General features: G+C 47.0%; 1 protein-coding gene and 1 long non-coding RNA gene across 2 annotated transcripts; both read left to right on the forward strand.

Annotated features, from left to right (window-relative positions):
- The first annotated feature begins 3,352 nt into the window (after positions 1–3,352).
- On the forward strand, positions 3,353–14,391 carry LOC125942336 (uncharacterized). Its single transcript, XR_007465014.1, has 4 exons — positions 3,353–3,550; positions 11,409–11,471; positions 13,020–13,117; positions 14,319–14,391. It is a non-coding gene; the product is annotated as an uncharacterized LOC125942336 (long non-coding RNA).
- A 928-nt stretch (positions 14,392–15,319) lies between these two features.
- LOC125943331 (uncharacterized) lies at positions 15,320–22,564 on the forward strand. The gene is made up of 3 exons (XM_049662474.1): positions 15,320–15,465; positions 20,909–21,005; positions 22,192–22,564. The coding sequence occupies exons 1-3, from the start codon at positions 15,447–15,449 to the stop codon at positions 22,562–22,564; spliced, it is 489 nt and encodes a 162-aa protein (XP_049518431.1). The 5' UTR covers positions 15,320–15,446.
- Positions 22,565–26,296: the final 3,732 nt, after the last annotated feature.

A 26,296-nucleotide genomic window follows, 5' to 3' on the forward strand; every position in this document is an offset into this window, starting at 1 on the left:
AGGCTCGCCGCTGTCAACGGACACCCTAGCTAATGTAAGTCCTGCTTGTCTGTTTCAGTGGACCCCGCAACGCAGTCCTCGGATCGCATAATGCAGATAGCGCTGCCGACGTCTCGGTCCCTACAAGTGCCACGTCGACTTTCAAAGGGGTCGACCTGAGTGAGGACTACCATCAGTACTCCTATTCGGACGACGTCAGGCTCGCACCAGACGTCAGTCCCGTGCCTCTCCCAAGTGAGTAGCGGTTTCAACGGGCGAGTTTACAACGGTCTAGTCACGGTTTATTTCACGAACGAACGGTTTGCGATCCATGGCGATGTCGCGAGCTACGAACGCACGAGTGAACAGCGGCAAATGCAGCGGCCGTTTTTGATCAATGGTGGGCGATCCAGTGAAGGCTCAGCCTGGAGCCAACGTTCGTCGAACCAATTTTGTGGTATTTTAACAGCGGAGCTGTTTAAGCTGGGCGTAATGTGTCAACCGCGAACAGAAAATGTGGGTCGATCCTGGCGGTAGTGCAGAAAGGGTCCAAGCGCAATGGCACGTACCCATGTGAACTAGCGAAGATGAGCCTGGTTATGTCTAGCTAAGCATGGTTGGAACTACTTAAGCTTAGTCAGTCATCGATAGCCAATTGATAGGCAATATTAGCTAATCGATATACGATCAATATTCAATAAATTCCGGGAAATATGCTGGGGATGACTTGGTAGTGCGTAACCTAGACCAAATACATGGCCAATACCTTGCGATGGCCAATCGATAGCCAATCAATAGGTAATCGATTAATAATCGATAAATTCGCGAAAAGCATAACCCGTAAGGGCCGGACCAGCTAGGTGCCGATCACCTTTTAGCCTTGCGCCACTAGTGCAAGCTACGCTAATTTTTAGGGGGGCAGGCTGGTGTGATCGCGCTGTCCGCATTTGCCTGAAATGGGCTGCGCTGGCGCTCAAAAGCGCGCTGCCGCTACGCCACAGCCCTCCAGTATGTACTAAAGCTCATCGACCCTTTTCTTTATAACCCCGCCGCGGTGACTCAATGGCTATCGAGTTCTGCGATTTAGCACAAGGTCGCGGGTTCGATTACCAGCCACGGCCGCCGCCTTCTCATGGAGACGCAATGCAAGAGCACTGGTGTATTTAGATTCAGGTGCACGGTAAATAACCCCAGGTGGCCAACATTAATCCGTAGGCCCACGACGTTTCTGATAACCCGCTTTGGAGTCTCGGGACGTTCAAGCCCACAATATTACTTCATTTTGCCTCCAAAAAGCTAGAATAGGTGCCAGACAGACCGCTCACACTTTTGTGGGGAGGCCTAAGGCGATGCCGATGGGGCTTAGGGGTTGCCGCAAGGCTGTGCGCCGCGGGACTCCACGCCAAGAGAAAAGCTCGTTAGGTTGCGTCTAATGGCATGAAGACAACTGTGGTAAAATACTACACGAGAGGTAATGATTGAATAAATGCCCACGCCCCACTTACCAGTAGTTCGCCACATTCTTTCTCTACGTAGCAAACGCCTGCAGCCTATATTTACAAGTCTTAGAAAGTGACTGCGAGAACGTCAATGGCACGTACCCGCGGAACGTAGACATATATCCAGAAGAAGAAAGTTCTGCTCCTATAAGACGCGAAGAGCGCTGCTTCATAGAGAATTGTTTATTCAGCCCATAGTCCGGAGCTTTTGTTTTCAGATTGTCATTGCCTATAAGCCACGGAATTGAGCGAATCGTTCAGAGAGGTGGGATGCAGTGCTGTATACTGGTACCGGTCTTTTAACTACGGGGAATTCTCACAAGGTGTCTGTAAATAAGAAATACGTCCCCGCAGTGACGGCAGGCTATAGATCGAAAGGGCTGGTGTCGTGGCCTGGTAAAGGGGTGCATTGCAGGTGGATGGATGGACGCTATGAGCGTCCCCTTTGAAACGGGGTGGTGGATTGCGGCACCAAGCTCTTTTTCTTGTTTTGTCTGTTTTATCTAGCTTTTTTAAACAGACAAAACATTCCCGATGGTGATGATTTACTGGCATCCCCTTTGAAATCGCGCGGTGACAAATAGCCACCTGGCCTGCTTGATTTAATCAGGCTCCCGGTGCTACTTTAGAGAGACAGCTGGCTTTCACATCCTCCGTCTTTAATTTCGGGACGACATAGAACTCGCAAGAGCGCTCGCCTGATCAGTGTCTGTCGTATATAGTCTCCTTAAACATGTCTCGCGCTCTTTCTTGATAATGGCTTGTAGTGCGAGTGCTTTATTGGTGCCTCGGCGTCGCAGCAATCATCCACCGGTCGGTCACCAAGACCATTCGACGCTGGCGCACCAGAGGCGCCGCCGTAGTCTCTTCGATTTTGACGGAGCGCTCTTCTGCTGAGCATTTGGTAGAGGTTCGGCGAGGGGTGGTTCCGCCCCCCCTGTTGGCACGACGCGGCTGGCTGCAGCAGCTCAGCTTTGGGAGCATCGTCATCACCAAGCCCGAGGTACTGCGCTGCATAATACCGCTCCGAGAGAAGCAAAAAAAAGTGCTGCGTTGTCCAGCCGCTAACGTCATTCGCTTTCGAAGGTATGCGATGTGCTAACCTGCGCTGTTTGGAGAGTAATGAACAGTTCGGTGCCGACTGTTGTAACTTCAAACACCGGCATTCGTATGTTTTGTAAGTTGGGCTTCTTAAAACTAAACCACAAAAATGTTTTCTATTTTTCTTTTTTTTTCTTCTACACACTCCGACTGATGCCACTTAGCAAAATAAATAAATATAATAATGATAATAAACATCGTGCGTATGCGTTAAAGCTGTTAACTTGGCGGTGAAGCTCCATGTTTGTATGTTATAACATTAAAAAAAATTGCAGTTCGGGGCACGTCCCACATGTCGGCTCACTCTCTGAAAGAACTGCGTACAAAGAGTATACGTGGCGTTTCGGGCGGTTCACGCTCCCTGCACAAACTGCAGTTCAATATCTGGACGCATGTCCGCACTGACACATTCGCGGCGTATCTCGTACCGCGAACTATGCTGCTGTGACAAACACAATGCTTACATTTTTGCCTATGTGCATGCAGGAAGACCGCATCAACACGATGACTGACGCAACTCCATGGACTCCGCTCCTGTCATTGTGCACGGAACCCAAGAAGATCAAGTTCCAGCAGTTGATTCCAAATAAGTAAGCTCCCGAGGCCTTTAGATGTCTGCTAGCCATTACCAAACTTTTTCGTCGCTTCGTGCGGCTATATAACAGCATCATTTAATAGCCTTCCGCTGCCGTTTCATACCACCAGCACCTTCAGTGTTGGCACTGATTGGCACCTATACGGCGCTGCACGTAATAAGGAGAGGCAAACTGTGTAGTGCGAGATCGGTGAGAGCGTAGCCAGTGTGTCTGTGGCCTGTGTTGCAGCTCCAAGGTGGCGGCCGTCAGCTGTAACGACAGTGACGGCGACCTGTTCTGCCTTGGTAGCTGCCCAGCCGAGGAGAGGCTGGTGCGCGTGCTCCGTCTGCGCCAACAGGACGTTCTCTGGCACACCGCCCGACTCACACTGGCACGGTACGTGCGCCGCTCATGCGCATCGCTGTACACCGTTTAACCTCGCGGAGGTCTATGCCGCTGACAGTGCATCCACACGATGAACCGAATTTTTTGTCACCAACAATGTCCCTAAATGAGCAAGACTATAGGAACGTCGGTCACGGATTGTCATCGGTCCGCGCCTCGCCTGTGGAAGAAAAGTGAAACACGCACACAACTTAGCAGCCGAAGCCACGACCTCCGCATGACGCGTTCAGTGTTATAGCAATTTAGATACGGCAACCGACAGTTCCTCCGTCTACTTTCTTGCGATCAGTGGCTCGCCCCCTCGAGCAATACAGGCGCATGCATATTTCGCTTAAAATCATAAAAAAAAGAATTTATGCTTGTCGCTGCTCTTCTTTTGCTCGAATTTCGCGGAAAGATAGCATTTTATGGTCCGGAGTGTTCAATGTAACACTTGCACAGTTACTTGCTAGATTTTCAAGAAAAAAAAATCGAAGTTGCCTTCGTCTATAGGGAAGCTAGCTGCTGCCAAGACTGCACTGAGCATAAACTTGTGCAGTCGCCTGTCGGCAGGTGCGGAAAGCAGCTTCTGTGGGAGGTTGTCACGTGTTCGAGGAGCGGGCAACCGCGACAACCATCCCGGAACGGCTGCTTACCACAGCTCCGACAGGCGACGGAACAAGTTTATACGCTATAGCGGAGCCTTGGCAGCAGCTTGCTTCCCCATAAACAAAGACAACTTCGAGTATTGTTTGTAAAAGCCCGGGAAGCAACTGTTCAAGAACAATCCGCACCATAAAATGCGATGATTCGGCGAAATTTGAAAAAGATCAAAGAAACGATAAGCGGAAAATTTTTGTCTAGTCTTTTAAACAACGTATGCACGTCCTCTATGAAGGGGAACAACAAAATCGCTTTCAAGAGGCCGTAGTGGCTAACCACACACGTCTCGCATAAAAGTGTTCAATGACAGCAAATGTTTAACGTTGCGAGCTACTTTCTCGGTATTCACATGCATGTCACATTCCAAATCACACATCACGAGTAATAGTCGCTTAAAACAAATCAGGTGTTCCCTCTCATATTGCTCACGACTGACATCTTGCCAGGCGAGCAGAGATAGCCGGCATCACGACTGTGGTGGCATGTGTGTAACGTCCTTTCAACCGCAGTCATCACGTAGTCATCAGGAGCAGGCAATTCACGTCCTGGTTCAAATGATAGAGCATGCGAAGGTTGTCGGTTCGGCACTCACCGGCGGAAAGTTGTCTTTTATTCCCTTCCCCTTTAAGAACATAAAGCTTATCGCAGATTTAACCCTCATTAATAATTTACTGAACATTTCAATGAAATTTCACTTTCCCAGAGTCTTCCTTGGCTTCGTTGTCTGTTGGCATGGCAAAACGCCTGATCTCGCACCCCCTGTAATTGGGAAGCTATAATAAGACATCGGAAACAACCGTGGCATGGTGACTAATTGAGCCCGGAAAGCTTGGTTACAGCGTGTGAAAGCCTGCTGAGCAGGCGAGCAAGCGTCCGGAGCTCCACAATTTCAAGCTTGCTTTTTAATGCGACAGTTCATCAAAAGCTGTTCTATTGTGCATACACCAGTCGTTCATATAACGAGTCTCATTGTGGCCAGAGAAGCGACAAACTGGTGTGACATAGTATGACGTATTCCGTTCCAGAAAAGGCGCGTCTATCTTGACGCGCTTTCCGCCATCGCCAGATGAACGATCTCCGTCCCTATATGCCACATGTTATTATTATTATTATTATTATTATTATTATTATTATTATTACTACTACTATTATTCAAACAGTATTATATTTTAATCGCCTATGACTACTTGCGTTGCCGCGCCTTTTCTGGCAGATTTATTTTAGAGGCTGAAATTACCTGCGTGAGAAAACGCAATGTTCAGGTAGCTAATTAAAGATGTTCACTAACGTTTTCAATTGTTCACAATAGGGCACGTATTGTAATCGTGAAATTGAATCCGAGCAGCAGTGAAGTCACGGCTACTTGCATAATTCTTATGACTGTCACCACTTCCAAGATATTGTCCTCCGAATCTGCTAAATCAATGCATTGGCGTACTACTTATGGGTGTCCCCGTCAGAGTTCCGGATTGACAACTCCATAGTTTGAATGGTTAAGGAGCCATTCCACATGTTTCGAACACCCGGAACGGAACGATTGCACCAGTCTGGCAAACGGAATAAGAATGGAATGGAGGGAGCCCGAGATTCCGAAATGGAGTTGGAATCAAATTGGCACACAGTACCGATGCGCTAAGTATTTATCTTTAGCAACACTACAAAATCTTAAAATCTTCCCATTAGACTAATCTAAGCTCGAACAATTTGTAACATTTCTCATTTGTTTTCCTCATTGCGGATCTTTCACCATCTACCTATCGAATGTGTAGAATACCGTCTTGTTCATAGTGAACAAGACGGTATTCTACACGAACATTCGAGATTTCTGATGACCCCGAAACGTGCATTTAAAGACAGAAACTTTCAAGTTTACTTCTTAACTTTTAAAGCAAAGATTTTGTGGCGAACTCTCCCGGCCGTGGCTGCTGGTTGGTGCTGCTGCTGTCTTGCTGAATAGCTCACGCCTAACAAAAGATTTAATTACGTGCCCGATCGAACCTCAGTCCCCCACCTCGGCAGCCCGATGCTCTAACTACTTAGGCCAGAATGGCGTTTTTTTTCTTCTCTTTATTGCCTTTTTTACTGAACAGGCAATCACACAATGTCAGAATACATCAGCCTTTTTTTGTGGCTGAGAGGTATTAAAACTTCCTGAGCTCAACAAAACCACCAAGCAGGGTATGGCAGATCGGGTTGATTCGTGAAAACCTCTCGAACACGAGATGCATTCTCAATGAAACTAACCACGGGTGCGAGAGGCCACATGTGCGCGCGCTAGATTCCTTTAGGCCAAAAACAACGAATTAAATGGGCAAATTTATGGCGCCTAATTGCCCGCTTAACGAAAGCTTCAAATGGATTCTGGGATGTGCGCTGAATCTGCGTATATATATATATATATATATATATATATACATATCAGTGGCGTAGCCAGAAATTTTGTTTGGGGGGGGGGGGCTCACCTTGCAGCGCGGCCTCCTCCTTACAGAATTTGTCGAGGGATCAAATATATGAATAATAACTGCATTGCCATTGTCAATGTCATTGTATTTTAGGTGCTGCAAACAAAATATTGAACGCTATGCACTGTCAAGAAAAGTAAAATATGTATTTTTTCATAAGAGTATATGTTCCTATGTCCCAAAAATTGTGGCAGAAATAACTGATATTAATGCTTGCGCGTTTTTGTGTCTATTTAATAAGTAAAGAACATATCACACCTACATCAGTTCGACACAAGCAAAGCAGTCCATGCAGCTGATATGAAAAACATAAAGGCCATGAAATTAACAAGTTGAGGACAAATATTTTGATGAATCTATGTAATTCAAGCACTTTGTTAAAATTTTTGTACATATGCAACGGCCAGGGAAAAATCTCAATGATGCTGTCCTTCTTTGCAATGGATTGTGCAGGATCAGCTGTTACCGGTCGTGTATTGTGACTAATTGCACCGACATTATAGTCGCAAAAGTGAGTACATATAAAAAGCAGCAGTTCTGCAAAATATACATTAGAAATGCGAAGATAGAATGGAATATACAAATGCGAAGATACAACTTGATAAAGGGCAAAAAAAAAGTGTCGCTGGAAACAAATTTCACTCCTTGTATACACCAAATCTCGCAACAAGATATTTAAATGTACGTATAAGTGTCCAATAAATCTACGTATCTAAGCAAACGTCACTGTATATAATGCGTCAAACAAGACATATAAATATGTTGTGCAGTCACAGATAGTAAACTTAACGCGTAGAAAGACAGACGATCCAGGCAAAACAAAACTATGATCGCAGAAATCGTTATATGTACTTGGTCCATCCTGCTCTATATTGGTAGAATAGAGGAAGATTCAGAAATCAGTACGAATGCCGGAATGATTCCCGGTGCCAGTGGTTGTTTTGGCCTGCGGTGCATGACAGCGCGAAAAAATTGGTGCCTGCACAGCGGCAACAATTATTATGCACCCGAAAATAAAGAAGGGTATTGCTTCGGTTCAAAAAAGAAGTAAAAGCAGGTAGCTAAAAATGTAAGAAAAGGACAAACGAAAGCCACATATAATGCGGCCAGTTGAACTATCCAATATCCAGGTGTGTTTGTTGGCGTGGGCGTAGGCCGGACGTGGGCCGGGCGTGGGGCGGGCTTTCAATGAGCAAGATCGATCAAAATCGTTTATTAATGTCCTCGTAATTTTCGTATTCGCATGATAATTTTAATCATGACGCCAACTATTACAATAAACGGCGAAAATTTCTGCGGTTTTAAAAGCTAATGAACAGTCATACGTTTTCATAATTACGAGTTTATGGACCTGAAGGAACAGAGCTTTTTACTTGCATTGATTTTTTCGGCTTCGCTATCTCAAGTACAAACATCACTCGGCGGAGAAGTTTAGCGAGGTGGTCAATGACTTCGCACGCGTTGATGCCGACGTCTCCGTGGGCGTATAGAAGCGCCAGCCTAACCATGCGTTCTTCAGACATTGTAGAGCACAAGTAGTTTTTTAGTAATCTCATGTTTGAAATTATTATCTCTGCGCTGGATGTGGTCACTGGAAGGTCGACTAGATTCTTTAGCAGTTTGTACACATTTACATATAACCTGCTGTCGCAATGAGAGAGGGCATCTATTCCGGTGCTAAAACCTAAATACATTTCTTCAATGTCGTTGGCATCCTTGTTTAGGTACCTTTAGGCATCCTTGTTTAGGTACCAGCTGTTCGATTCAAGCAATATACGCCGTTTTGTCAGCAAGTATGGAGAAGCAGCCTGCAGTGTTTAATTTTGCATCTAGGCCTTCTTTGATAATTTCGCCACAAATTTCTATAATTTTGTTTTGTACACCTGGGCGCAAATACGAGGCATTACTGGGGCAACTTTCCAAATGGTTCTTCAGATATGAATCTCCACAATCAGCTCGCATGCGAACAAGCGCTCTGAACATACCAGTATTTTCAGCGGGGGCTTTGCTTAAATCCATAGGACCACTGTCGCTATGGCGACGGAGAGCCAGGCCTTGTCGCCCCCAAAAAAGAACTGTCTCAATAATGGGCCGCCAACTTTCTTCTGTTTTCTCTTTTTTTTTACTTTGCATGCCCTGATCCAGCTGATCGATCACATTGGGCGCGCTTTCTGAAAATGTTTGGAGAAAATTATCAGCTGCTAGTGATATTTAGTATTTTCGTGTGTGTGGAAGATTGCGAGCGCGTGCTTCCATTTCTAGAACGGCTTCAACACGAGGGCTCCAGTGCGCGCATGTTGGCCCAAGTTTATAAGAACATTAAACCCATAAAGTTCCAGAATTTTGAAACTCTAAAGCACGCCTTCGGAAATGTCAGTGCACCTTTCGCGTCAAGAGTTTGAGAACTTTATACCCATAAAATTTCGGAATTTTAATCCATGCGCCCCGTAGATTTCGCGACCGCTGCGAGATGCCGCGACGCGCCCGCTCGCTATCGAAAAGCCCTTGAAAGTTAGTGCTCGGATGGGGCTCTTTGCGTTATGGGACTCCAGGTGCATGGGCGTTGCCGCGAAATCCAGCCCGAGTTCGCAATTTTCGGCGCCGAAATGTCTTTTCGAGCATGAAAATACATTGTAGACAAAATCCGGAATGATTCCCGGCGCCAGTGGTTGTTTTGGTCGGCGGTGCATGACAGCGCGAAAAAATTTCGGGGGAGAGGCTGAAGCCCCATCAGCCCCCCCCCCCCCCCCGCTGGCTACGTCCCTGATATATATATATATATATATATATATATATATATATTGTTAAGGAGTTCAGTTGCCAAGACTTATTCTAATTAGAAAGAGCGTGCTTGACCTACGACAACGGAAAGCAGGCCAGAAATGGCACCGTCGCAAACGGTTGCACTCTGAGCGAGTACACGGTGATTTGGAATTCACGCCACGTTTTTTTTTGTTGTTGTTTTTCCCGCACTAACGAGCATCCAGAAGCCGCGATAACAGGCGGTCAGAGAGAGGCGGGCTGGAAAATGGTGCCCGTTAAGATGGCCGTAAATGTGAAATGAAAAAGAAGGCCGCAGGCTGGAGCAATTCCTTAGGCTCTGAACTCATTTACTGCAACGACAGCATTCTCCTTGAAGACCACCATCTTAGTTTTACTTGCCTGCCTTTTCCCTAGTAGAATTGTGCTCACCCACTAACGGGAGACACGGTGTCAGATTATGATTAGAGGCAACAACCCCTTGAAGAGATAAGAGGCCACAAAGCGGGTGTTTGTGCTTGGGCGAGGAAATACGTAACATTATTTGTTACGTTGTTGAGACTTCAACAATACCTTGGTGTATTTTTATTGGCACTTTTCTATTTTTTTTGTAAAGGGGGAGCGGGGCGGCTTTAGGAAACTGTAATTGGATCCAACGCCAAAGTATTCAGTAGCGCATTTTAAGGACGGATAGCTGGGAATGTTGGGCTTACTTTATGATTTCTGCCAAGCAGACGTGAACTTCATTACTGCTCAGCTTCAACTTCGCTTTGCGGTATGTGCCCTGAAGCGAATAATTATAATGTGGAATATTAAACCTTTTTTTCAAGAATAAACTAGTTATCTGGACATTGCGATTCGTCGTGCAAGTAACGTCCGCCTATTAAGTAACCTACCTGAACAGGCCGAATTGCGCCAATACGCTCCGTGCGAACTAAAAAATAAATAAATTACCCTGTGAGGAAGCTTCTGTTGATCCCCAATCAGCAGTGTCATCTTGTACGCTAAGATGTTAATGAAGGCGCCCCTTCGCTTAACGTACGAAAAGCCACCGTTCAGAATGAGCACAATTAATGTCAGACTGTTTTCTGTCCAGCACTTGAGCACAATGTTCGCACCGCTCACTGCACCAACGCTGAAGCCATTCTCGTCCCACCCTCATAGATGGGCAACCATGTAACCTTCTCTACAAATACATCCACATTTGCTGCGTAACGCCGGTCCTACAGTGTAGCACGAATGTCCTAGCAATGTGACGTGTCCACTATACAAATTATGGCAAGGACTCGTAATACGGCAAATATGAAACATAAGCCTGCAATGGCCGGGAAGAAATCAGTCTTATCATCCCGGTGCAAGAACATACGTTGCGCGACGAATACGTGTCCAGACAACCTCACGACGTCATCAACGGCTCTTGCCCAAAACTTTGCCGCATACGACTTTTTGAAGCGAACTAAGCCGCTGCGGTAGTCCAGTGGCTATGGCGCATGCGCTGCTGAGCTCGAGGTAGCGTGTTCAATCCCAGCTGCGGCGGCCGCAGTCCGATGGGGGCAGAACGTAAAAACACTCGTGTACTGCTTATTGGGTGCACGTTAAAGAACCCCGAGTGGTCAAAATTATTCCGGAGCCTCCCTACTATGGCGTGCCTCCTAATCAGATCGTGATTCTGACACCTAAAGCCCCAGAATATTTAAGAATACAAATTAACACGACAGCAGTCCGATACATCGATCACTACCTACATGTAGCATTTAACAATATTTTGCGAGACCGAAAAATCATGTCAACAGCCGTGAAATTTACGAAGTAGTGTCTGCTGTAGCTGCACCACTTTGGCACTGAACATTACGAAATACAACCATATTCGTAAAAGCTGGTCGCATACCGTACCAAAATAGTTATATAAAAGCAAATTTTAATAGCAGCGTGATCCCTGGCTGACCGATATTTCGTAAATGGTTCCTTTCTTCTCTCTGCAACAGCGAGCTTTGCGGCCTCAGGGATAACGCCCAGAACCGGACATCGGCATTCTTACTGGATGCCAGGTACGAAAGTATCATGCCTTTACAACAAAGTTCACATACGAAAAGAGTGGCTGTCGCGATGTGACCCAAGCTACAAGTGTACAATTTCTTTAAGGTGCCGGTCGACGGTGCGCCAGTTGGCGCCGTTCCTTATTGGCAATATCCTTCTTACAGCTTTAAGAAACAGCCCATGGCCCATCTAAATAGCAGATTCCCTAATAATGAGAGCCTCTTGGTACAAATTGAGCAATCAATCACAACATAAACGATCAAGCTTCCCTCTCTCTCTTCACCCAGCTGAAGATTTCTGAATTCTTTACGTGGGTGAGGCTTGTCACTAAATGCAGCGCAGTCGAGAAAACCCACATTCCCCATAAGAAAAAATCCCGTAAGGACATAAGGGAGTCCCATATAAAAACCCATATATTCTCAGATATGATATGGGGCATCTCCCATATGATTCCCATATGAAACATACGAAGGCCCCATATAAAAGCCCGTATGTTCCCATCTATCGTATGGGGCAAGTTCCATATGATTATATAAAAGTATGGAACTGACATATATAAAAACGTGTGTTCCCATACGTCATATGTCGGCATGCCTCATATGATATGCCGGACTTTCATCCTCTTCACTCTTCGCTCATGAAAACGCACACTTGAAAGGGGACAGCTTGTGTACACTCGCCACTAAGTTAACATTCAGGGTCACATGCATACAGAAACGCCGTCCAAAACGGTGAGAGCACAAAACGTCGTTCGTTTTTGTTTATTTATTTCTGCTAATACTCTTATCCGCGAGTGTACGCCTCTGCCTTACTCTTTCACGTGTCGCCTGTTTTACGGAGGTGTGAATAACACGAACCAGCTTTCCCCCAAGCTGCACGTCGTTTTCTGGCAGTTTGCATTTAGCTCCTCTTGCTTCAGCGCTGTAGTTTTGTGACTTTAAAAATGACTTCATAATATGCGAACGCAGCGCTTTGTCGTGTCGCTTTCATAGACGCATCCATTTGTATACGCTGCTCTACCATCACGAATGCTGATAGTCTCGCGCGACTTTTTGCATTTTGAGAAAGTGCAACATCTAGTTAACTACCCAGACAGTTCGCAGGCGTTAAGAGCTGCGCAGGATGGCGTTGCCTGGAGGAAAGACAAGAAAAATGGCGGTGTACACTATATACACGCACAGGGTGTGTGGCCTAGAATAAAATTTGTCCACTGGCCGAACAAGCCTGATATAGCAGCACACCGCGAGTCGGACTAAGCATGCCTGCATTGGTATTCGAGGTTCCCTAATGGCCATCGTCAACAAATTCTCAAAAAGGGTTCACGAGTCAACTTATCCCTTAGCCGCGCTACGTGATGTCATTGAACTGCACCCTAAGCGCCATTGACTTGTCTCTCATGATGACCGACTTGGACTGCGCTTTCGTGGTACTGCTTCGGACCAGCTTAACTTTATGACTCATTAGCCTGCGCTTAATGCAAAGTTTTAAATTGTATACCATCGGAGATTTTAGTAGCTAGCAGACTGCGTGTACTAAGCAAGAAAGCGCCGGCTTCGCAGGACAAGCCTGGTCCATGACACGTATCCAAAGTTGCTGTGGGACGCACGACATTCCCACCGTGAAGGCCCAGTCGCAGGAGACACCCCACCACCCGAAGGTTTGTGGATGTTTGAGTTTGTGTTTACTTCTCACAACTTGTAGGGTGTACATGGTGTGGTGAGGAGGGTAGGAAAAAAGCTGCGTTAAGGCAGCTTGACTGGCCCCATACTTCTGTAAAACCAGGCACTTCAGATGATAGGTGATTTCCGTAGCTAGCAGAAATAAACTCGGCAAAAATACACTACACGTTGCATATATACACATACCAGAGGGTCATTGTACAAAAGTAAGCACACGTCACAATATTAGCGTAAGAAAGAAAAAGAAAGAAATGCGAAAAATGCATTGACAACGCTTCTTGCACCTCACATATGACATCACACAAAATTTTACAGAAGCGACAGCAAACTAAAATGCTTTCCATCCCTTCCTTTCCTTATTCCTTCCTTCCTTTCTTTCTATTATGCGCACATGAAAAGACACACATTGCGGCTGTTTGGACACATCTAAACAATGTTATTTTCGGCGTCAAAATTGCCGCTTTTGATGTCCAGAAAGGCGAACATATAGGCGTTGTAAACTTTCTGAAAAGTGCAAAAAATTTCAAACAAAAGCGTGCGCGAGCTACATCCACGAAAAAATATGAATGCTATAACCCGGGTGTGTGTTCTGAAAAGCACAGCAAGAACGCAGAGCTTTTCCTCCGCGTGTAGCTTGTTTGGGCTTAAGGTGACACTAAAGAGAACCATTAGGCTGGATTGGTACATGGATCGCCATTACGGAATACCGAACAGGTCAGATTTAGCATGAGCTGAGGATCGGTGAGCCAGGAAGGACGCGAAAACTGAATATAGTGGGAGGGGGGGGGAGGGGGGGGGAAGGCGACTGCCACCTGTATTTACCCGCACCACCCCACGGAATTTAACTGTTTGATCGCGGCTAGACTTGTTCGTTTGTCAAAGACAATGACTTCATTGCACTCCGGAAAGAGTTGCGCCTAATCCTAAATTCACGGCCACATTGATGTCACGAGCAATAGAAAAAAAGATAGGTATGGCATTCAATTTTCTGCGTTAACGATCTGCGTTTTTCTGCCAAATATGAACGCAAATCAAGCTTGAAAAGAGTGCACCGCTCTCGACTGATTTATTGTTTCCTGGTGAGGTGGCTTACGCGTCTTTGCACGGGCCTCAATTTCATAATTTCATGCATTTTTTTCGTGCCCATTGAGTCGTGTGCACTGGCTATCTCTTTGCCAGACCTGCAAAAGCCTGAGCACTACCTCGTGACCGAGATGCAACCTGGCTGGCGTCCGCTGACGTCCTACAAGGTGGTGACCCTCGTCTGCATGCAGTGGTGACGCGGCACTGAAAGATGAGTTACACGCGCCGGTTATCTATGACGCGGCGACGTTCAGGCAACCACTAACAGTTTTCTTCGTACACTATACCTTTTACAAAGGCGCCAATGCTCAGAACTTATAGGTAACAAATGATCTTTGCCTTAAATAACTCTGATATCTGACCAACTTTGCCTCTTTGAATATTTTTCGCCAGGCACGATGCTGATATTCATCCGAGTAAACTTTACAGGGGCAGGCCTTTCACATAAATGGCAAATGTCACGTTACAAAATTTATTCCAAATTAGGGCGAATACAGCATACACGTAAACATTATCCGAAACCCAACAATATTGTTTAAGAGTTCCAAACCAGAAATAAATAAAGACGAAAACTAATAGCAACATAAGCAATTACCAGAACCAATAGATATCGATCTCAAACATAGAATGGAGTTAATAAATCGCCTTCTTGGAGTTTATTAAACATCTGCAAAGACAAAAGACATCTGGTATTAGAATTTCCAACTGAAACATAAAAAATACAATGTAAATCGATCGTGATTTGTGCTTTCGATAGGAGTCGAGTGCATTCATTTATAACTCGCGGTGCTGAAGTTAAGTGTATGCCCTTGGCATACGTCGACGCCGACGCCGCCTTCATACGTAAGGAAATATAACCGAAGCATCCGACCTTATTATTATTTCAATTAAAGAACGTCGGTTACGTATTCAACATGCAAATCTGCGCTATTTTTACAAGTTGCCGTCTTTGGAGTGTACGGCGCGTTTTGTGGTCGTTCCCATGAGGTTAGACACACGCCGCGCGCGCAGTTACCCGGTCCGGCGCAAGCCGTGAGCGTCCTGGAGCAGGCGTGCTGGGCTTTGGCGGTGGCCGAGGCCGCGCTCCAATTCGAACACCGGCTGCCAGTGGTCAGTGCCGTGCTGGCCCGTCCCACGCGTTCACCCCGGGTCGAGTTCACTCTCCGGGGACGTCTCGAGCGGGTATCCAGCGCAGGGTACAAGATCCGCTTGTAGGGACTCCAGATGGCCAGGATGACCATAGGTAAGGCCTGCTGTCCTACTGGACGCTTCCGCTGCACGGTGATCCTTCTTCAAAATGTCGAGGCCCAATTCACACAGCCGTCAAACCATCATCGGTGCCGTCATCGTCACGGCACCGGCGCGTCCGTCATCAAACAGCGTTTCCTCGCCGGTTTCTCCTAGAAAATGACACGTCGATGGCGTTGGCCGATGCTCTTAACGCCCTCATTTCTGATGATGACGGTTCGATGGCTGTGTGAATCAGAGCCGCTTTCCGCGGTTACCCAGTGGCTATGAGGTTCTGCTGCTGAGGTTGCGGGCTCGATTCCCCGTCGCCGCGACCGCATTCTGACAGGGACGTTATGCCAAAACACTTGTAGTTCTTAGGTCTACTGTAAAGAAACCCAGGTGATCGAAATTGGTGATCGAATCGAGTCCACCACTATACGGCGTGCCTCGCAGCACTTACTGGAGGTGAACCCTTCAATCTAAAGTGTGACAGCGTTCTCGTTAAGGCGGCTTGAAAACTACCTGACACTTATCACAACCCTAATGCTTGGAAGTATTTACATATCATGATTAGGGATGAGCCTGTGAAAAGTTTTGACCATTGCTTATAAAAGGGTGCATCGTACACTTCGCGCCTAGTTTCCCAATTGTCTTGTTATATTTTATGAAGCTATTGGACGTATGGCTTTCAGGGTTTATCAAATTGCGCAGAAATGATTGATTTCGAGGCGCATTTCACCGTGTCAACGACAGAGCCGTTACTATAGGTGATTAAACAAGAAGTCAAACATGTGTAGTCCGAAACGATGAGACTGATTTGATTGTGAAGCATGCTCTGATAGCAGGACCGAAAATATATGTCCCACTAATGAAATAAGTTAAAACGACCAAATTTAGTTTATCCATCCAAAAAACGCTGTGCGAGATGTGCGACCTACGCGGACTGCAATCACTGCACCGAGTGCATAGAGAGTTAAGCGCGAAATTTATGCATTAGCCAGGTCGCATGGTTAACATGACAGTATGCTTGTGTTTCAGATACGCATATAAGATCAGAAGAGAAGGCTGAGCACCCATCGAAATGAAAGCAGTAGTGCATAGACACGCAGACTGCCCCGGTCAACAGAAAGCATCTGCGCAGATGGATATGTTATATCGTTCTTTGTTGTTTTTTTCGTCGTAAAAACCTTAATTTATGGACGAGCAGATTACTTCGGGCCAGTACCATGCATATACAACTATTTGTCTCAACAGAAACTTTAATGGGAATATATGGCTTCTATGCGAGTCTTTTTAAGGATCGAAATCATGCAGATCAAGACAGGAGAAAATCACTCCGCGCCCGCATTTTCTGAGGGTCTCTCTCTCTCGCTCTTTTCCGCCCCCTTGCCATTCACACTGTTTGTCTTCACCGATCAGTATTTTCCACTGCAAATATTCATTTGAGAGGCGCAGTAAGTCTTAATGCTCGAGAATATGAAATTATACTGAAAAGGTATGGTCGGGGAGATACAAGAGAGGTCAGTACGAGATCAGTAGGAGATCAGAGAAGATCGTCTAAATTCTGACAACGGGCAATTACAAAACGACCACCGGTCAGGCTGTTATCCCGTGATTGCATGTTGAGCCTGCATACACAGTTTTGAGTTTCTTACTTTTAGTTTCTTCTCTCTCAGCGCCAAGGGACAAAACAGCCGTTAATGTTCACTTCAGAGTACAGTGCACTATAGACGGTTACATCCAGCGCCACCACACTCTGGCAATGCTGTGCGCCGGCATCCGGCGCCCATAGGAAACTTCCGGTAGCCGTTCCTTTTGCTCGTTTTTGCTGGTATTTGTTCGCTCGCGTGCTCGTCCTGCGCATATTCTGTGTTATCTTGCGGGTATATCGATATAAGTGCGACTTGTGGCATTCAGTGTGTTGCGTGATGGCGAGTAGCTCTTGGAGCATCGACTGTTTTCGTTACGTTTACTCGTCAACGGTGTTTTTCAAATCTGGGAGCTTACCAAGAGCTCCCAGATTTGCTCTGCTCACTTCATCCAAGGTACGTTACAACGTGGAGTAGCCGGACTGCTATAATGCTGAATAATAAAAGTGCTACTGCATGATTGTTCTGGCTGTATGCCGTGTAAATCACGCGAGAGCAGCTCGACTCTCGCCCCGAGTTTGCCCGGTCGTCCAGTTTCTTGCCTCGGCGTGGATCGCTATGCTACGAACATGAGTTAAAATTATTGTTTAGCGGGTACCATGCAGCCGCCGTTTCTTTAATGTTTTTCTTATCTGGGGCACAAGTGCACTTCTGCGACTTTACTACCTAGTTACATGTGCGCATTGGTTTATCATGTTTAACGTCCCAAAGCGACTCCGGCTATGACGGAAGCCGCAGTGGAGGGCTCCGGATAATTTCAACCACCTGTGGTTCTTTAACGTGCACTGACATCGCACAGTACGCGGACCTCTAGCATTTCGCCTCGATCGAGAGAGAGAGAGAGAGAGAGAGAGAGAGAAATGAACTTTATTAAAGCACCGGTGGAGGTAGCAGGGTGCCACGCAGGGCCCTCTTGCTACCCGACTATGTATGTGCAGTCATCAAGTTGCGTCTCGACGCTTACGCCGGGGGACCCAACGTTCTCCACGAGGCTGTCGCCCCTGGGTCCCGTCGGGTGCGTCCCTGCGCGTTTGGCAAGCGAGAGCTGTCTCGATCCGCTAGACCGCCTGTAGTTGTTGCTCTGAGTCCTGAGCCGTTACGGCACTGGCAATGTCCGTTGGCAGTCTGCCTGGGTAGGCCGCTGCCTCTTCTGGATTCAGTTTACAATCCCACAACACGTGAGTTAGCGTGGCGGTTGCACTGTTACACACACTACACTTTGCGCTCTCGTAGACGTCGGGGCATATGAAGCGCGCGAGCGCAGGCGTGAGCACCGAGTTCGTTTGCAGCTGTCTGTAGAGTACCGCCTGTTCTCTGGTGAGCTGCGGGTGTGGGTCCGGCATGGAGCGACGTGCGCTCCGGTACCATTCCAGCACGTCCGCGTAGCTCGTTACCAGTTCGGCTTCTTCTTCGTCGTCTTCATCGTAGGTGGCTACTCCCTCCGCTAATCGAAATGCGACAGCCGGGGCCCAAACGGAGTCTTTCGGGTCAGCCACCGGGCACCGTAACCGCTGAGCCACCGCGGCGGCATGTGAGCATTCGTATCGTTATCGCAGAGCAGAATCGCAGAAAAGTTAGCGATTTCCGTGCATGCATGTAGGAAGTTTCGGCCACATTCTAAGAGCATTTACGAATTAACGGAGGCCAATTATGGATTGCAATCGTGCGCAAAACTACAGGTTTCATTTTGTTAGAAGTGTGGTAAATTCGTGAGCATTTAAGTTAGTCCCAGTTCAGTCGACCTAGGCTTCTTGCACTAAATGACTTTTGAGAATGTACAGTTATTTGTGAATGCATATTGAAAAGCAGAAACAAGGCATATGACGCAGAAAACATGTGCATGGATGAAGCTTACCACTTCATCCTCCATCTTGCAGCAATAAAAGTTCCATTGCGAAATGCAAAAACGCCCTTGTGCTTGTGTTGTAGGGCACATTAAAGAACCCCAGGTGGTCAAAATTAATTCGGAACCCTCCACTACGGCGAGCCTCCTAATCAGAACTGGTTTTGGCACGTAAAACCCCAGAAAGAAGAAAAAAGTGCCATTAAAGTTTTTCGAGTTTTCGGCAGTCCCATTACCTGCCTTGAAGACAACAGTCTGCGTTCATTGCATGTCCTCACTAAAAAGATGCTCCGCTTGTTGCTCCGGGGTTGGTAACTGAGGGAAGGTGTTTGGAGCCCGGCGAAAACGAAAATCGCACATCATCGTCCAGCGGATCAAGCAGCTATCTGCCTTTAAGCATAAACTTTTGGCGATACCGATCTTTTGCTTCGGTGCTAAGCGCCTTAAAGTAGTCGCTCGTCATCTCGATAATATTCACGATGTAGAATCAGCTCATCACAGATTCCACCAAGCAGTGCAAATATCGACACGCCGGCCTCACGTCGCACATGCCTTCAAACAACATAGCCGGAGGGTCTTCTAGCTCTCCTGCCAGAAGTTCAGATGGGGCAACCAATCAGCGGCAAGCGAGGTTTGTTTGTAAACACTGAAACCGTCTATAAGGTCCAAACCCCGTGATTGTAAACAAGCTACTACAAACCTTATTCCAGCACGCATGGGCTTAAGAAACCACTAGGTTATTTGCGTATCTATAGTGAAACGATATAGGGCAACAGAATTTTGCGTGGACATCCATTTTTCTCTTTTTTTTCGCATTGGCCTCGTTCTGTACGTTGTACAAAACTATGTGTGTCAATCTGTGCGCCTCTGTCCCACCGACTATATCCTCACCTTCTTACTTAAAATAGGCTGGGTATCTATAGCTTGAGTCTTTTAATGCGAAACATTATTTGCCTCTTGTCAGCCATTTCGCGGTAGCTAGGTTGCGAGGCCTTTTCAATAAAAAGAAGTACGTGACCGATGGTGGAATAGAATCTTTGTCTTACAGAACGGCAGTCCAATGCTCTAACCATTAGGTCACGCTCGCACTTCTCTCGTACCAAAGCCAACTAGCTCCTTGAGACGTTCGGCGCGTGCGTCATGTTCCAGTTTCTCGCATTTGTCGCTCGTGACCGCTAGCGCTTTCAGACGCGCTGTGTTAAACCACGGCGTTAGACTAAGCCGAGCTCAGTGTCAGTGTACGAAATTGCAGTGAAAGTACCTCCACTCAACGAATGGCTTATTAGGCCATAAACTGCAATGACAACATTGCGATTCATGTCAGTGTAAGTGCACCACGGGGATTAATTCGCGCGAGTCGTTATCATGCAATAACGCAAGGAGTGGAAACAGACTAGCGAAGACAGCTTCAAAATTCCCTCAATATCGCTACCATGTGTCGTGATCAACGCTCTTTTTTTATCTCTATGAGCAGACATTTGCGATATTTGGAGTTACTATTACGAGGTTTCTCAGTACTTTGCAAGTGAGGAGAATAACGCGAAATGTCGCGGCACAAAGGCCAACAATTTCTCGATTCCTGCACAACAATAATTCTAGGTACAAATCAATAACCCAGGCATGTAACCAGGGGGGATTAGGGGATCCTGAAACCCCCCTAAATTATCCCAGCGGCGATACATTGCTCAGTACAACTGATATATCACACGCCAATGTATTGTATGTTTATACTATCATATGTCAGCGATGTGCTTGATTCACGCGCAAGAATAAGTGAATAGAAATATTTCAAAATGACCACCGTTGTCTCCTCAAAACCCTTTCTGAACATAATTCCTGGGTACGGCCGTGCATCGATCTTTTGTTGCACACAGGGAAACACGCCAGCACTTTTGCCCGAGCAGTGCCAATTGCTTATCGCCGCTCCGTCGCGCGCTTTTTTTTCACTTGTCTCGCTGACACAGATGCAAGTCCGGAGTACACTGAACTGTACCGCCACCTTGAGTTCCTCGTGGGCGAAGAAGAGAAACGTGTGTTCGGCAAGATGGCTTCCTTGCTGAGGCAAGTCGTCATCTTTTTGACTACCTCGCTGTTGATATAGAGATGGCATAGGATGGTTCTCAGCGGAGCTAGATGGCTCATACTTTCCGGGAAATCAGCAGGTACTTATTTTGACAGCACGGAAGGAAGACTACGCGTATCAGCAGTGTCGTCTTCCTTCCATCTTGTCAAAATAAATGTCTGCTGATTTCCCGCAAAATAGAGATGGGGTCTGGAGCGACTGCGTTGGGGACTGGTTCACGGTAAAGATGTTTCCAGAGCAGCTTAAGATACGCAGCGCAGTTACGTAATAACGTGTAAAGAAGTTATACCACGCACCTTGTATTGTCATTTGTACTAGCTTATACATATTTGACTTCGGATATACCAGTTTCACTCACTCGTACAAGTGCCATATGGAGCACAGACTAAGCAATGAGGATTACATGGAAGTTTCCGGCATCCCTCTACGTTAACCACTTGTGACCACGCACTTTTGCGAGTGGATGAGCTGCACAAGACCGTCCTCTTAAGCCACCCAATTGTGAACGTTACTTGAAGAATTGTTTCACTTCAAGTAAAAGTAACAGCTCGAACCGATTGCGCGTTTCGATCTCCTCACGTGAAGATACTGGTATGTTGAAAATGGGGAGTCAAGCAGTCGTTTTTAACCCTACTACAAGGGGCCGAGTGCGTCGCCTTTTCCTGTGAAATATCAACGGGCGAATTCTCTTGGAACATGTATAGGTTATTTGTGAGCTTTTCCTTGCGATTTTTTTTCTTTCTAGCATTCTCCTTATAAGATGGTCATGTTGTTACCCGCCCTTTTGATTTTGTCTGCTGCATTTTTCAGTCGGGTCTGTTCTCTCTTAATCTCTCTCTCTCTCTCTCTGTGCGTGTTTGTGTGTGTGTGTGCGCGCGTGTGTGTGTGTTTCTGTGCGTGTGTGTGCGTGTGCGTGTGTGTGTGTCGCCTCACTGATAACTTCAGTGGAGAAGTTTACTTTGTTGTCGTGAAGGTCTCCCGTTTGTCCGTTTTGCGTGAGCATGAAATCAATGTCAGTCATTTTCGAAGCCTTTCCGGCTGCACCTCATCCTCTTTATTAGTCTTGTACGAACTATCGTCATTACTTACGGTGAAAAAAAAGTTCGTTTAACTTTTTCTTTTTTTCTTTTTCTCTTTTGCTCGCGTTGTGTGGTGACCCCGCAGTAGCCAGGCTTCCCGGTTCAAGCCGCTGACAAACGTAGGCTTCAGCACCTGGCTCACTGGCTATCGCGACAGAGTGCCGAGACCAAGACTGCGCTCGTGCCATGGGTGCGCGTGCTCACCGTCGCCACGTCGGCCCAGGACGTGGCCGAGGAGACCGCCGATGTCACCGCAAATGTCGCCGCCGGCCGCCGCCCGCTGCATCTTATGCGCCGTCGCCCCAAGCAGCCCAAGCATCCCAAGCAGGACGCCCCGAGACCTGCCGACAAATCGGGCCGATTTGACCACCCCTCTGCCACCGGGTCATCTCAGCAAAGGCACTCCAGCGGTACCGACGGCCTTGCATAGAGCTCCGCAGGATGATACACTTTGTTAAATAAAAAGTAAGAGTAGCCGTTGTGGAGAGGGTCCCTCAGTCCAGGGTCCCGCCGGCACGCCTTTCATCTCTGCAGCAATTAAGGTTGCCAAGTACCGTTGAGCCAGCAATGATGCTGCGAGGGTCAACCAAGCAGCTGAAGGGGTAGGGGATAGGTTGGTAGACGTTGGGGGGGAAAGGTGGGGAAGAGGGCAGGACCACAGTATGTGAGGGCCATTGGGATGATCGCCGCACCTGTGAGATCACGGAGGTGGCTCTTCTGCGAATGCGCGAAGGAGATGTACACGTGTGGGAGAAAGAAGAGAGCCCGTCGGGGCTTGTCGGTTGAGCACGCCGTGTGCGCGAGATAGACAGAGTTGTAAAGGCGGAAGCGCGCGGCGGGCGAGTCGATAGGGCTGGACAGAAATGGCAGGAGGTCGGGAATCATGTGAGCTTGGCCCGGGGAAGTCGCGAGCCTGGCGAAGAGTGTCATAGGCGAGCTGGTTAGCCCGTTCGTTCGCCAACAGTCCCGCGTGGCCAGGTACCCACATGATTTCAACTTGTGTACTAAGACTACTTTGTAGAATGTGTGCCAAAGGGGGTAGGAAGTTGCGCGCGTAATAAGGAGTGACAGGTGGCCATGGAGTCTGTGAAAATGATAGGCAGGCGCGGGGTGTTGGGGGGAAGATAGCGGCAAGCAGCTACTATCGCATGTAGTTCAGCAAGTGCGGGATCTTTAACCGAAAGGACTTCTCTATGGAGAATAACATAGCTGCCCGAAAGAACCACTATGGCATAGCGCAGTGAGGGAACGCTAGCCTCCGTGTAGTAGAAATGACTGTTTGGAGGAGTGAGGATAAAATGCTGAAAATAGCTGATTCTGCCCCGCAGCGTTGTGCGTGTATACAAGGATTCATGTCGGGAGGTAATGGCGCGATGCGTAGAAGTGCCGCGCAGGATGACGAAAGTGCCGTAGAGTTGGTGGACATGGAGACACAGAAGCCGACATAGACCAGGATGTGGCGTCCCTAAATGGTAGTGCTCAGGCGAAGTTCCTAGTTGCGCCGGTACGTCAGGATAATCTCTTCTGTGGTGTTGTGGACGCCCAGCTGATCTAGGCGGTCGTTGCTGGCACTGATTGGGAGGCCCAAAGCAATTTTTGTTGCTTTGCGTTCGAGTGCGTCAAGGCGATTAAGGTCCTGTTGGTGAAGATTTAAATAAGGGAGCTGGTAGCCATATAGAGAGATAGGAGTGCGTCACGAAGACGCAGAAGTTCAGATTCGAGTAGGCCCCTAACCCGGTTAGTGACGCGACGCATTAGGTGTAGAATTTGGTACCCTTGCTGGAGAATGTGCCGGATCGCGGAAGCATTACCAGGAATTTGGGACATCGCCAAACAGCACCTCTAGCGGCCACCTCTGAAGACGTGCGCATTTTCTATGGGAGAGCGTCGTTTTTCCCAAATAACTAATCACAGAAGCCATCTTTAAAAATATTGCCCTAGAAATAGGCTGTAGGCGCTTAGCCCGACATCTCATGCAAGCGGTACCATTACTTACGGCAGAAAACTCGTTCCAAATGGCCAGCGAAGTACCAAGTATGGGAGTCTATGGAAAAGGCCAAATTTTGGAGGCTTTTTTGGCCAGTAAAAATCAATTTGCGATGAACTTATTGCATCGATTGACGTATTCCCGGCGACTTCTCAACTTCAATGACTCAGCTTTCAGCTAATTGCAGCAGCAGCTCCTGAAATTGCAAAAAGTCGTTCCAAATTCGCAGTTTTCATAATAAGGTAGCGGAATTTGTTGTGGTACATATAGAGGGTGTTTCAGCGAACACTTTCAAAAATTCTTAAAGGTTGCCTGTGGCAGATAGCACAATTCTAGTTCATGAGCTGGTCTACTCGAAGAGGCAGACATTACTTGCACAAGAAATTGAAATTCATAATCGAATAATTAACAGAAATTCACGAATTAAGTTGTTAACTAATTACCTGATGGCCCATATTGCAATTTACAAATTGTAGCCGTGGAGTTCGCAAGGCGGATCCACTTGGAACGAATTCTCGGGATGACACCAGTTTCGAGATATTAATTCCCGCACTTAGCGTAGAAATGCATTGGCATTCCAGTTAATTTTGTGCTTCAATGCAAAAAGCGACGCTTTGTTAAGAACCTAACTGGAACGCCAATGCATTTCTGCGCAAAGTTCAGGAAATAATATGTGGAAACTGGCGTCATCCCGAGAATTCGTCCCAAGTGGATCCGCCTTGCGAACTCCACGGCTACAATTGGTAAATTGCAATATGGGCCATCAGGTAATTAGTTAAGAACTTAATTAGTGAATATGTCGCTACTAAAACATTCTTATGACTGTGAAGGCAACAGAGCCAATATGTACATAAAAAAAGTACGACAAAGTAGGCACAGCTGCTTGTGAACTCACTCCTAATAGTTCTACTCGCGTCTGCGTTAAATGTGTGTGCGTGTTTTCTTGTGTGTTTGTGTATATTTGTTATTTTGCCCTTTTTGTGTTTTAGATCATAGTTCTCGCGTTTGTGTTCATGTGTGTGAATATGCGAGTTCTTCCGTGCGTGCATGTATTTATTCCTATTTATATCCTTTTCTTTTTGCATTTGTTCTTGTAAGCATGCTGCAGCCACGTCTTTCTTTACAATTCCATTAACTCGTCTCATTCAAAGCACCAAGTCCTGTGAATAGCAGGGCTGGTCTCTTCGATGTCATTAAAGCCATTCTCTCTTGTCTACCTTGCCTCCTCAGTCTGTCACCTTGCTTTGTTTTCTCCTACTATTCTGACCTTGCTTCTTGTGCTGTTGCCGCAACGTGATTAACCAACTTGCACCAAAGAAAGTGCTATCAGCTGTGACAACAGAAACATTAACAGCTACAAAATGTTTAAAGCATCACGTGGCTTGCACAGTTACTTCGTCTCTTACCCCTGTTGATGTGTTTATGCATCAGTGCATATGGTAGATTGCCAGAAGTGCACATGAAAAGGTGCCATATTGTGAAACAGCACCTTGCTATGTTGTTGCATTCAGTCTTAATACACAGATGGTTTTGCTGCCCGTCACATGTGGTGATACACATATTGTCACAGACAAAACAACAAAAGACTTCCGTCGACGCTATAGATGTTTTATAGAACAACTCTGGCACCTTCGTCGTAGTCTTCTTCGATGATCAACCCGACGTGCCTAGCATGGAATTGCACCGAGTGGCTTTCAGTCGTGTCAAGGTCGTGGCATTACCCCCCTCCCTAGAAGCATCGTCTCGATGCAGAACATTGATGCACTTGGGGGGTGCCACAGTGATACTGGTAAGGTATACGTAGATGATGAGAGAGGTGTAGAGCTTTGAGGTCAGCGGGAGTAGTAAAGCTTCAACCGAGAGACATGAACGACATCGGACAGGCGTGGGCGTCGGGGACGGCGAGTGGTGCCTTCTACTTCAGGAATCACTTCGTATGTCACGTCGCCGAGTCGTTGAACGATCCTATAGGGTCCAAAGTAGCGGCGCAAAAGTTTCTCCGACCGACCACGCTGGCGGATCGGTGTCCACACCCATACTTTGTCACCAGGTTGATAAGTGACGTCTCGGTGACGAAGATTGTATCGGTTGGCGTCATTGTGTTGTTGGTAGCGGATACGCATTCGTGCGAGCTGGCGCGCCTCTTCGGCGCATCGAGCGAATTCGGCAGCATCAGTGACAACATTAGAACAGTGGGTGGGTA

This window comes from Dermacentor silvarum, chromosome 1 (genome assembly GCF_013339745.2).
Source record: "Dermacentor silvarum isolate Dsil-2018 chromosome 1, BIME_Dsil_1.4, whole genome shotgun sequence".
NCBI classification, from domain to species: domain Eukaryota; kingdom Metazoa; phylum Arthropoda; class Arachnida; order Ixodida; family Ixodidae; genus Dermacentor; species Dermacentor silvarum.

Excerpts from the sequence above, each read along its gene's own strand:
- LOC125943331 (XM_049662474.1), top strand. Across the intron at positions 21,006-22,191 it reads AAGATGGCTTCCTTGCTGAG|TAGCCAGGCTTCCCGGTTCA; the intron begins GCAAGTCGTCAT and ends GTGACCCCGCAG.